A 13681-nucleotide genomic window follows, 5' to 3' on the forward strand; every position below is an offset into this window, starting at 1 on the left:
TAGATGATCTCCAGGGTACCTTCCAACATTATTATCATCATCATCATCATCATCATCAAAGATAATGAAACATTGCATGAAAAATCCTTCTTCTCAAATTACAATGACTATAACTCAATCAGCATTAATTATAATTATTTTGGTGTCCTTAAGTTTGATCTGATTACTGGTATATGAACAAATGCCTTCCATCTTGACTGGTCCTTGTTATAATCCACAACTCTTCCAGGGATATTCCCACTGATATCATTGATCCCATTTGTTTATCTTATGTGTTGTCTTTGTTCTCTACTTCCCTCACTAGCTTACCAAGCATAGCTCTTTTTTTTCCATCCATTTACACTATATGCCCAAATGAATGTGAGTTTTTGCTTGCTAATAATGTGTATCAGGCCAGCAGCCAGTCTTTATTTCTTTCAGGACTGAAACATTGGCTGTTCTTATGCAGACCGTGGTACTTTTAGTAACCATCTCCAAACAATGATTCAGAGATGTTTCTCAGTGTTCAGTTTCACAGTCATACCTTATTGCAAGAAAGACTATTGTTTAAACCAGGGGTCTAAACCAGGCATGCTGGCTGAGGAATTCTGGGAGTTGAAGTGCACAAGGCATAAAAGGGCCAAATTTTAAGACCTCTGGTTTAAACTATTCTGTTTTTGGTTACTATAGGAGAATCTTTATCCTTCATCATCTTATCTAAGATTGTCACATCTTTCCTTATACCAGGGGTTCTCAACCTTAGCAACTTTAAGACTTGTGGACTTCAACTCCCAGAATTCCTCAGCCAGTTTTTCTGGCTGAGGAATTCTAGGAGTTGAAGTCCACAAGTCTTAAAGTTGCCAAAGTTGAGAACCCCTGCCTTATTCTTATTTTACTTCAGCAGGTTATCCAGTTGGTTCTGTAATAAGCAAAAGAAAACAAGTATCTAGCCCTAATTTTCTTCATCATCAACTGAATCCACTAAGTAAGCATATTCTCCGGCAGGATGGGTTAGAATCCACTGATTGGGTAATCTAAGCCTTACTGCTCAGACTAAGACAAAAAAACTTTGCCACGCTTCCTTTTGGGTGTGCCTTCCCCAGTTTTGTCTTAGTCTTAAGCTCATCAAGACTTTTTATTAAAGGCTAGGCTAGATCCTTTTTTGTTCTTTTTTGCATTTAATCAGATCAAAATTGGCTAGATTTAAATTTGATCAATCAATTGGACTAATTCGGCTTTTACTTTGCAAATTCAAAAATCAATTGAGATTGTGTTGGGGGGGGGGGGATAAGGACTCTGTCCTTGCTCCTCTGCAGCCCTTTGGGGCTCTGAAGGAGGAGGTTGCAAGCTTTGTTCGGAGGGGAGCTCCCATTCCGACGATCTGAAGCCATTTTCGCGATCCCGCTGATCAGCTGGGCAGTGGAGATCGGCTTTTCGGCACGGAGACCTCCGGAGCGCTTCGTTTGCATCGAGGCTTCGAGGGAGTGTTTTCCTGACTGCAGCCTCATCTGGATCACAGCGGAGGCTGCACTACGAATTGCTTGGGGACCGGGGGGAATCAGGAATTTAGGCTATTTCGTTTTCCCTGCTGCGTGCAATTGATTCTCCCTTAAGGAACTCCAAATTTTCCCTCGTTGCTTCTCCGGAGGCCTTAAAGGTCTTGCAGTCGCCATTTTGACCGCATGGTCTTAGCGCGGCCACTATTCTGAACGACCCACATGGCGGATGCCAGTTTGGAGGCCTACTTGAATTATTGCAGCATCATCAGCAATTATTACCTGCATTATTGCAGATTCATAGTTGTTGCCTGAGTGCCTTGGTCTGTGAGCAGACCCGTTCAGGGGGAAGATATTTCTTTATACCCACAGCGGCTGTGGTGAAACTCGTGGGGGCTACCCCAGGTGTGGGCCTCGTCTGTATTTAAGCAGGCCAAGGTATTGATATCTGGTCTTAAGACTTAGAAAAGAAGAGCGAAGAGATATTTTTCTTGGCCACCTGTTTCTCAGTCAGTCAGGGCCTGTGCAGGCAGTATTAGAACACTGTCTGGGTGCTCTTGCCATTGCTATTTGTTCAGAGCAAGGATCGGTTTTCCATCTCTGACTGTTTGATCTGCGTGTTGGGTTCCTCTGATTTCTAGGTACAACTGTCCAGGAGTACCTAGACTGCAATGGCAGACAGCTCCTCGCCCCAGGCAACTCAGACCAGTGTCTCCCCCCGCACAAACAAAGTGCAGATCAGAGGAATTGGAAGTGGGGGGGGGGGAGAAAAAAGCTAAAACCAAACATTTGTCCACAAAGGAAACCTCCAAAACAGTCGAGCGAGAGGCCTCAAGGAGACACTTAGCACTGGAGAGAGAATTCTCCAAGGCACAAAAGCTCAGGTCCAGTGGGGCTGAATTGGTTTCCCCGCCCCACTGGACATCCCTTCGTCAGAGCCCCAATTTGAATCCTCACAGGATGCCTCAAGGTCTTGGTCTCCTCAGAGGGAAACTGAGCAGGTTGGTCCTCCTCGCTCCTCTTCCTCATCGTCACATCAAACACCTGAGAGCAGGCGTGCCTCAATGGAGGTTGGGGCCAGCTCCAAGGACCAAGGGGAAATGTGGTCCCAGAGTCAATTCCAGGCTTTCATGCACCACGCATTCAAGCAGTTTATGTCATCCACAGGGAGTAGCCAGTTACAGTCACATCCTTCTCCCACATCCATTCCCCCACCTCAGGTGGAACGCGACACTAGGCCCAGCTCTGATGTCTCAGAGACATCCTCGCAATTAGGAGAGGAGGGATCAATGGAACTGGGAGTAGCAGACACTCCTATGTCTGAGGATGAGGACCCCTCCTGAGCAGGTGACATCTTCGGGTCTCTTTAATCCAGCCATTTTTCGGTCTCTCCTCCTAAAGGCCATCGCCACAGTAAAACTTACCTCGGCCCAGGAGGAGTCACCATCTACCTCCACTAATCAGGAGGCCAACCCCCTGAATTTCCCTGTTTGTGGAAAAGGTCAAGGAAGACCCACAGATTCGGTGTCCATTAGTTTTCAGGACTACGGTTGAAAAGCAGTGGTCATCCCTAGCTACCACTCCTTCCCTGAGCAGTTTGGACAAGAAACTTTATGATGTCGCTTCTTCCTTTGCTTCTCTCCTAGAAGTTCCAACTGTGGACGTTCCCCTGACATCTCTGTTCTCCAATACCACCATTCCTGGGGACATGGCTGAATTCTTAAAGGCAGAGGACAAAAAGTTCAAGTTCTCTCTTCGCAGAGCTCACAAATCTTCAGCTTTGGCCATAAGGGCGGCAACTTCATCCTCCTCCTTTGCATGTTCAGTGATAATGTGGCTGCAGGAGCTCCAGGCTCTCATTCCTCTGGATCAGGTCAGGGTGCACCAATCAATAGGCAAGATTGTTGCAGCATCCGAGTACATTGCGGATGCATCCTTACACTTGGCCAGATGTTCAGCCAGATCTATTGCTGCCTCAGTGGCGTCCCGTAAGTTGCTCTGGTTGAAGCAATGATGCACTGACTTAAAGGCAAAGTGGCACCTAGCAACATCCAAATACAGTGGCACCCACCTCTTTGGCCCAGTCCTAGAGCCTCATATCATTGAAGGCAAGGACAAGCAAAAGGTGATGGCCCATCCCTCCAAAAAATCAGATAGACGGCCTCAACAGGACTACTGCAGGCCACCATTTCATCCCAGTGGTACCTGGGAGTGGAGACGGCCCTTTCGGGCAGGGCAGTCTTGAGATTGGCCCAGAGGCTCACGATCCTACTCTTCCAGACAGAATCGGCAGCAGGACCGCCAGATTAATGGAGCCAGGGGTCAGTCCCAGACCAAACATCCATTCAGGGGATCGGGCAATCGTCTATACAGGCGGTCCAAGTGACGCCAAGGAGGACTACCCCATTAGGGGACGACTGGCACTGTTCTACGACATCTGGGAGGGTACAACCACAGATGCTTAGGGTAAGGGTCTCTCCCTAGAGTTTCGATCTTCTCCCCCAGATCATTTCATATAGTGCCCGGTTTCAAACAATACATCAAAAGCACAACTAGTCACGACAGCCATCGCACATTTACTAGACATCAGGGCCATAGAAAGGTACCTCAGGACCAGATAGGAGAGGGGTTCTACTCCATCCTGTTCGTAGTTCCCAAGGCCTCAGGGGGCTGGAGGGCGATACTGGATGTGAAAGGTCTAAATTACTTCCTAACTTACAGGAGGTTCAAGATGCAGACCCTAAAGTCCATCTTGGCAAGCATCAGGAAGGGGGATTTCCTTTCCTACATCGACCTGACAGAGGCTTACCTCCACATTCCGATCCTCCAGGAACACCGTAGGTTCTGCTACGCGCACAGGCACTACCAGTATCGGGCCCTCCCCTTCGGTCTCTCTTCAGCTTCGAGGGTTTTCACAAAGATCTTGGCAGTGCTGGCGGCTCATCTAAGGAGGAGGCCTGTGCGCGCTACCTGGACGACATACTGATACAGTCCAGATCCTTCCAATCAGCCCAGTCGGACCTGGCAATCACAATTCAAACACTTCAGGATCACGGGTTCTCTTCAAAAAGAGTCACACGACACCACAAGACGTCTGCTCCATCTGGGAGCATTGATAGATTTGAGTCTATGCATGGTCTATCTCTCAGGAGTGGCAGGTCAGCATTTGAAAGCTGGCCCAGCAGATCCGAAGGGAAAAAAGGATACCACTGGTACAACTATCCCAATTCCTGGGGAAGATGGTTTCTTGCATGGGCATCGTTCCGTGGGCCAGGCTTCACTCCAGGAACCTCCAATGGTTCCTCCTTCCCTTTCAGAGATGCAACATCAGTGCCTCCAACAGGAAAGTCAGGGTTCCCCATCACACCCTGTCTTCACTTCTGTGGTGGACCTCATCTGCCTTGAACAAGGGCACCCTCTTCAAGGAACCGCCGAGGGTCACCCTGACCACAGACACCAGTCTGTTCGGTTGGGGAGCACATCTTCAGCATCACCTAGCCCAAGGTCAGTGGTCCAGGTCAGACCTGGCTCACAACATAAATTGGTTGGAGCTCAGAGCCATCCACTTGGCTCTCCAAAGGTTCTCCCTCTCAGGGAAACGTGTTGATCCTGACAGACAATATTGCGGCCAAGGCTCACGTAAACAAACAAGGGGGGACCCACTCTTGGTCATTCATGCAGGAAGCTCTGGCCATAGGCCTTTGGGTAGAGTCCACTCTGAGATCAATCAGAGCGGAACGCATCTTGGGAGAGGCAAATCAACAGGCAGATTCCCTGAGCAGGGCCACAGTGGATCACTCAGAGTGGAAACTGGACTCAACCCTGTTCAGAGAAATATTGCACAGGTTTGGCTATCCCATCCTAGATTTCTTCGCCTCCCCGAGCAACACACAGCTCCCCAGGTTCTTTTCCAGATTCCCGGCAAGAGGGGCGGAGGGAACGGACGCCCTCTGAAGCAGATGGCCGGAGGGCGTACTTTATGCCTTCCTTCCTCTGCCGTTACTATAGGCGACTATTCGCAAGCTTCTCCATGAACAGGCGGAGCTAATCTTAGTTGCTCCATACTGGCCAAGACGCCGTGGTTTCCTGACCTAGTGGATCTGTCGCTTTTGCCACCGTGGAGGATCCTCCTGGACCGAGTAGCTCTCAGCCAGGGAAACCTCCAACACCCGGATCCACAGTGGCTCCAACTAGCCGTTTAGCACTTGAGCGGGAGAGTCTAACTAGACAATCCTCCTCCTCCGGGGTTATCTCAGTGATCTAGGCCTCACAGCGTCCCTCGACCAATAGGATCTACGACGCCACTTGGAGAAACTTCTGTTCTTGGTGTACCAAGAAGCGGCTCTCGCAGCTTACTATCACCATCCCAGACATATTAGATTATTTACTTGAAGGGTTAAATAGAGGTCTGTCAACCAACACTATATGCAGGCAGATAGCAGCCTTGTCGACGGTTCTCACCTGTGACAACCAAGTTTCCCTGTCTCAACATCCAGCAGTTAGTGCCTTTCTCAAGGGCGGGGCCAACTCCGGGCCACCAACGGTTCATCATTATCCATCCTGGGACCTTTCCAAGGTATTGCAGGCATTAACTTCTCCTCCATTTGAACCTCTGAGCACTCGTTCCCTTCAATTTCTTACCTTGAAGGTGGCCTTCCTAGTGGCCATTACGTCGGCCAGGAGAATTTCAGAATTGGCCGCTTTGTCGGCCTGGGAGGACCTATGCACATTCCATGAGGACAGAGTAGTCCTCAGGTTGGATCCCGCATTCATTTCAAAGGTCAATACAGGTTTCCATTGTTCCCAGGACCTAGTCCTTCCTAACTTCTGTCCTAACCCGTCACATTGTCTGGAAAGATGGTGGCATACATTAAACAAACCTCGGCCTTCAGGAAGTCAGAGGCCTTATTCGTGTCTTTTCAGCCCGCTGCCATGGATAGGAAGGTCTCTTCTTCCACTATTGGTCGGTGGATTAGGGCTTGTATTTCCAGGGCTTACATTTCTCAGTCCCTTCTACATCACTGCTCACTCTACGCGCAGTGCGGCAGCCTCAGCAGCCTGGTCTACCTAGGCATCACTCAAGATTTGTAGGGCAGCGATGTGGTCCTCTCCCTCTTCCTTCATTAAACATTATAGGATAGATCAATTTGCAGCGGCGGAGGCTGCCTTTGGTAGGCGAGTCCTACAGCAGGTAGTTACTTCTCAGGGGACACAAGCCTAGACTTCCCTCCCTACAGGGACATGAGCAGCTTTGGTATGTCCCAATCAGTGGATTCTACACCCATCCTGCTGAAGAAAAGGGCGTTGTCTTACCTGAACGCTTTTTCTCAGCAGGATGGTATAGAATCCACATCCACCCTGTTGTCATTAGTCTAGGCATGTGTCTTTTATTTTTGTTTGGAGCCTTGCGTCTGGATGCTTCGCCTCGACAAACCTGGGGAAGGCACACCCAGAAGGAGATGTGGCAAAGTTTTTTTGTCTTAGTCTGAGCAGGAAGGCTTAGATTACCCAATTAATGGATTCTACACCATCCTGCTGAGAAAAAGCGTTCAGGTAAGACAACGCCGTTTTTTATAGCAGCGGTCCTCAACCTTTCTGATACCAGAGACTGGTTTCATGGAAGATGATTCTTCCATAGGCCGGGGGGGGGGGAGGCGGGGCTCTGTACACAATCTAGATTCTGTGCATGTGCAGATTAAATTTTGCTCAGTTGCCTGTTCATGGCCTGAGGGGCGTGAACCCCGGCTTTATACTATTTATAGAAGAATATTTATCCTTCAGTTCTATAAAAAAAAATTCTTTTGGAAGTCCAGTGTCTGCATTTTTTTCTTGGAGGTAACAACTAACTTTGGTGAACCAGCTGAGTATTTGTATCTTTGTATCTTTCTTCAAATACCTATTTAGAGGAACAATATTGCAAAATCCAAGGGTACTTATATAAAAAGAAAACATCAAACTCACAAACAATAAATCACTTAAACCGGGCTGCAGATTGTAGAAGTACTGTTTCAGAAATGCATAGTGCTTTGATGACAAAGTATGTCTAGTTATATGGAACTACTTTGGAGATCATATAAGACTTTTAAATGGTTACAGACTAATGAAGCTGCTCTAGAAATTAATGTAAACATTGCAAATACTTAATATCAAGAAGCTTTCTAGAGATTAATGAAGTTCTCTGAAGTGCTTTTTGTTTTTGTTTTTTTGCTTTAAAAATGACCATCAAGGAAAATAACAGTTTTTTTATTTCCAGGCTATAAATTGTTTTTAAGTCAAATGAGAATTGACAGATCCCCAGGACTGTACCAATAGCAATTATTTTATCTTTCCTTCTGGACTATCTGCCATCAGCTAACCTATAGGAAGAAATTTAGGAAAGAGAGAGCAATCAAGAAAATATTAGGATTGGTCTGCCTGCCCTATATAAAAGAGCTAAATAACTTTTATATATATTAAGAGCATTGTTTTAGTTTTCTCTTGTGCCATCACTTTGCTGAACTCCTAATTCTCATAGTCCTGTCTTATGTCTAAATATATTTACCTATATTATATAGCTATAGTATTATTATACTTTCCATCTTCTCTATTGGTATCATTATTATGGTTATTATTACTCTGTTGCTTTGCATGTACACCTAGGCCTTTCACACCGGAGACATTCCTTTTGTGTCTAATTACACTTGGCCAATAAAGCAATTCTATTTCTATTCTATTCTACTCTACTCCTCCTACTCTACATTATTTCTAATCTAGATGTACATAAATTTAATTATATTGCTTTTTATATTCCAGAATAGATAGAACAGAATCTCAAACAAATACTGGGTTGGTTGGTTGGTTGATTGTTTTCAGAAGAACTCTTAATGTAAGTCAAGCTGTTGTAAAAACTTAAAAATTCTATGCAATTAATGTAGTTAGCTGGAATTTCTTAATTTATTTTTGTCTTGCAATGTTGATGCTTTTTCTCACATTTATGTGAGAAAGCAGACTGCCCAGAAAAGAGCAAGCACCTGTGCTGCTGTTGTCCTGTCTCTTTAAGCTCTTTCCTTGGCCAGCACTGCAACCTTGACTATAAAAGCTGTGTTCAGAGACAGCTGGTTGTGGTGTGTGGGAGACAGTAAGAAGGTATGTTTAAGTAAAGCAGTCTGAAGCACCTAGAAGGAGATAATTTTCTCTGGAATACTCACTAGGTGAAGCAGAACTCACAAGGGATAGTAATGAGTTGTAGGAGCAGTAATAACAGTGAGGAAGAATGGAGTAGTATTAAGTAGTGACCCATAGCTGTGAATGCTTGTTTAGGTGTGTTTGTTAGGAGCTTGCTTTGTTGGCCTTTTTATGTTTGGAGCTCAGTAAATTGGATATAGTTAAAAGAACTTACGACAATAATTTTGTCTAATGATGCTCACCAGGAACAGCCAAACTCACATGGGTGGTAGTTGGAGTTGTAGGAGTAGCATGAGAAAGAATGGAGTAGTGGTGAGTAATAGCTATGAATGCTTGTTTGTGTATATTGTCTAGGGATTTGTTTGTTGTTGGCTCTTTTGTGTTTGGAGCCCAGTAAATTGGGTATAGTTAAAATGTGACAAATTAGAACCATCTTCAGCATTGCTGCTTTATATATCTCAGATATATAAGAAGAAGAAGAATGAAACGATTAGACTAGGAAAGATAAGTGTTGTAAGCACACAATTTAATACTGGACATAGCATCTAAAAATTTATTTAGGGGTGTTTCTTACTGGGTTTTATGTAATAGATATAATATGTAATGGAATATATACCTAACTAAATTTCAAAATAATTTTTTCCATTTTTTTGTGTTTCAAAGCATTGATATCTATTACATGCAGTATATATATTTTATGTATAGTTATATATGACTTAAAATGCATTTATTTCTTGGGTGTTGCTATACACGATTCCATGTTCTGGTAGGTCCTAGAGGTTATGTGGTACATGAATTTGTTTGCGTGTAAATAATTTCATTTTTGGCAAAAGCAGCTATGAGATGTGTAAAAAAAAAGCAAGATCTTACTGTACTGTTGGAGATAAAAAGCTTTCATATCTGGATGTGTATTTAAAAACAGATGAGAATGTAATAGCCAATCAAAATCTGAGACATAGTCTTAGAAATTTAAGTGCTAATTAAATTGGTGCCATTTTGGGAACTTGAACCTTGGCAATAACATACAAATTATTGTTTGTAAGTGACCAGAGTCACTGAAAATAAGTGGGCAGCCATACATACTCTCTAAATAAATCAATAAATTTTTATAAGTATAAAAAGCAGAATCACAAGATGCGTGGGGAGGTGATATTGAAAGAAATGCATTTCTAGTATCAAAAATTCAGTATCAGTACATCATTAAACATGAAAAGCAATATCTTAAAATACAGTCCATTCTGTTGGTTATTTTTTAAAAAGCTTGAAGTAAGACATATTTTCTGTCATAAGATTTTCCCCATATATTGTTAGAAATGTTCAGTAGTGCTTTAACTTAATAACTAAATAACAATCCTTCTCTCTCCCCCTCCCCCAACTTCTATCACTAGGAGTCGAAAACTTCAAATCCGAAATATTCCGCCACACTTGCAGTGGGAGGTAGGCATTCATTTTTAAATTTTCAACCTGTTTAAGAGGATAAATTGATGGTATGCCTTTTGCCTACCATCGTGCCTTTTGTTCTGTCACTTTTTCCTCTTCTAACTGTTAGCATACAGAGAATTTGACAAGAACAGTTTTTTGTTCTTGAGTTGTTAATTTGCATCTTTGAAGAGCAGAAGCATCCAAATACTTATTTATACTGCCCCCTATTGGACAATTGAAGTTAAATGGAGGGCAATTGGAGTTAAATGTTTTCAGAGTTCTAAAGTACAATTCTAAGTGAATAGTAACCTTTTCATTTATTCCCACTTTAAAGGCTCATTAGTGCTTTCATGATCTTTAGAAACATGAACATTGTGATGGAACTTGTATAATTAATCTTCTGTCTCTAAATATTTTCAAAGCACCATGCTGGCTAGAGATTTTATAAAATCAAGATAGCAATTATCCCAAGAATATGAGGATTCCTTTTTACTTGTGCCTCTTCCAGATATAATTTGTAAAATTTATATTTGTTTGCCTGAATAATTTATTTGATAAGTTTTGGATGTTGAAGAGCTGTAGAAGTCTTTGAATATTTTTTTATTTATCAAAAATAGTACTTATCTCTACTATTCACCACTTTCCCCCATTTTAGAGAGACTGTACACTAGTGTAATAATCAAATGATATCTTGGTTGTGTCTGGGGAAAAAATAGAAATTTTTATATAATGGTGGTAACACATTGGAGCACTTGTCATGAAAGCATTCTTATAGAAAGAAAGATAAAAGTAGTTTGATATAATGGGAAATGAATTAAATTGAGATGAAAGAAAGTTCATAAAGTAAAGCTAGTGTACATATAGATTAATTAAATATAGGCAAGTAAGTAACGAAAGCTGGTGTCTCAGCTAAAGCTTGCATGCAGAAATATGATTTGTTACTGACAAACTACTTTTAAAATGCATGAAATTGTAAGAGGTTGTGTATATAGATTCCATACACATATACCCATGATTTAAATAATTGGCTGTAATACTAAGAATTAAAATCTCTATTAAACCTTACAGATTTGAAATAAATAAACCATATATCATGATTTGTACATAATATACTTTAAATATGGTGTGTTGAACAAATCGGGGATCATAAAGAGCAACCAAGTTTGTATGCTTATGATTTGTTTACTGGACAGAATTTCAAGATTGCCCAATTTGATCCTGAATGCCCAATTGCCTACATTGAGGCAATTAGCTCTGGGGCAGGAATGCTTCCAACTTCATGATGTTTATAGTCTAATTCATTCATATAGCATAATTTGTATGATGCTAGTAATCAGTATAGACAAATTTTGTACGGGCTGCTTAAAAGTTTGTGAATTTTCAATGTTTTTGCATAAATGTGACCTCAAACATCTATCCTCCACATAAGTTCTGAAAGTAGATAAAGGGAACACAGTTAAACAAATTGGGGTCGCAAATTCTTAAACAGCTACATGAGAAGCTAGCCTCTGACTACAAGGAAACATTTGATTGCAGTTACTGGGGAAAAAAGCAAAAGATAGTGCAACTAGTTCTTGAATCCTAAGGGTGATCTTTTTTAATATGGGCATATAGCATGTTAAATTACTTGCTTATAAAATAAATAAAACATTGGTGTTATTTGTTCATTCATTTTCTTTATGTAGAACTCACATGAAGAACACACAATAGCAAAGATACTCAAAAACTGAGGAAATCCAAAAGGGCTGTTTTATTTTCACAGAACTATATGTTTGATTTAAGTGCTTAGAAATATTAATATAGTATTTGCTTAGGTGGCTTTTTGTTAAAGATTATTGTAGCTTTTGAGTGGGTATATAGGGTAACACTGTTTATAATACTGTATACTGTATGACTTGGCTTTTAGTGTCTGATGAATGAAAGCCTATAGTATAAAAACTGCAGCTTTTTGTGTGCAAGAAAGGCATCTGTGTTATAACAGGAGGAAGAGACCCCAATTAGACAAGGGCGAGAGTTCCTACATAAAAAAGGAATACATTATTTTCTAACTAGAGTAAATATTCATACAAACAAATTTTTCTGTTCAGTTGTTCATCAAGATTGCTATCTCACTACTAGCTTGGCTAGAAATTCTGTTATTGCCCAATAAGGCTACAGGTGAAGATTGAGAGGCAGATGAACAATTTAGAAAGAATTGGTTTGTTTTTAGAGTAAAACTAAAGGATTTGATTGTTTATGAATAAAAGTAAAATGTGATAAAATCACATTTTACTTTTATCACTTGATAAAATCAAAAAGCAATTGGGAGTAGTTATAAAAATGTAAGAAAAGCCTGGTAAGTAAGAAAGATCGCATATAAATGCAAATGTTTCTCATGCTTTTCTTGGATTCATTCATGTATATTGATTTAAAAAGTGAAATTATTATTAGATGTGAGGTCAGAACTACAATGGTTATGGTTTGAGTATAAACTCCTTGGTTATTTTTCTTTATTTTGTTTTTGCGTTCAATTTATACTGATTTTGCCTTTATAGAACGCTGCTTATATTGGAAATTATTTTCATATTTACTGATGAAAAGTATGTCTATTTATAAACTCATTGCATTCAGTTTCTTTTTCCCCCACAAAGAGAGAATATAAGAATCATGATGGAGTAAGCCAACATTAGACAAAGATTAATATTAAAAGGAAGGTGTATTTTCTTGTGGTAAAACTGATTCAAAAATAATAGTTGGATACAGGTTTAAATTTGCATCCCATTGACTTTGGGTGTTTGTTCTAGATATGAATTAAGTGTTCATCTAACCAACTGTTTTCTTCCTTAGAAGGAATGGGTTACAAAACTCACTAACCAGTAGGCATATGATTTTTCATTTCCTCTGCTCAAAAAATAATTTAGCTTAAAAGTATGTTTATTATATTTCATGTTTTAGTAATCAGCTTCCAGGCATCAGGAAATATGCTTTCAATAGGTTAAAAAAAGTTTGTTGGGATAAATATATCCAGTAAAGTCCCTTCAAGTGGTTTCCTTCTACATAAACCTTATTTGTTTCTTAATCAGACTAGGTTACACTTGTAAAAGGGAGCAGGGTGAATTCTTATTTAAAATGAATGAAGAGAACATAATCTTGCCGCAGAGAACATTTCTATCTCTATCTCTGTGAAGTATTTAAGTCATAATAAAATTGCTAGCTATTGTAAAATAATTAATATAACTACTGATTAAGTGCTGTCTAACTTGAAAGGTTACATTCCAGAATATGCAAGAAATTTTTCAGTCTATTGAAGTTAAAAAAATAATCACTTGTTTGTTGCTTTCCCCCCTCTTCCTTTAAGCACATTAACTCAATTCAGGTTCCTTTACAATAAACATTCCCGTAAATATTATAATTTATTGTGAATACCTCTACATCTATTTTTTAAAATCTATTTGTAATTTTTTAACTACAATAAGAGCAGCTGAAATATTTTAATACTGCATTTATCTGAGTCAACCATTTTGCTAAATAAGCATGGTTTTATTTTGATTTTGAGGAAAATTATAGTAATTATAAAGTCTGTTTCAATATGTGCTGATATAAGTCTCAAGCCTACTTTCTCCTGTGGTGATTTTGCAATG

At 40.8% G+C, this 13681-nt stretch overlaps 1 protein-coding gene across 6 annotated transcripts in view; it reads left to right on the top strand.

Annotated features, from left to right (window-relative positions):
- The window catches only part of IGF2BP3 (insulin like growth factor 2 mRNA binding protein 3), an 84118-nt gene that overhangs the window by 38483 nt on the left and 31954 nt on the right, over window positions 1-13681 (top strand). For all 6 annotated transcript variants that reach the window (XM_039342108.1, XM_039342107.1, XM_039342109.1 and 3 more), the window contains one exon: window positions 10028-10076. In XM_039342108.1, the coding sequence (XP_039198042.1) occupies window positions 10028-10076 (49 nt within the window). The remainder of the gene's footprint in view (window positions 1-10027; window positions 10077-13681) is intronic.

The sequence above is a fragment of the Crotalus tigris genome, unplaced genomic scaffold (assembly GCF_016545835.1).
Source record: "Crotalus tigris isolate CLP2741 ecotype Arizona unplaced genomic scaffold, ASM1654583v1 scf7180000017774.6281472, whole genome shotgun sequence".
Taxonomy (NCBI): Eukaryota; Metazoa; Chordata; class Lepidosauria; order Squamata; family Viperidae; genus Crotalus; species Crotalus tigris.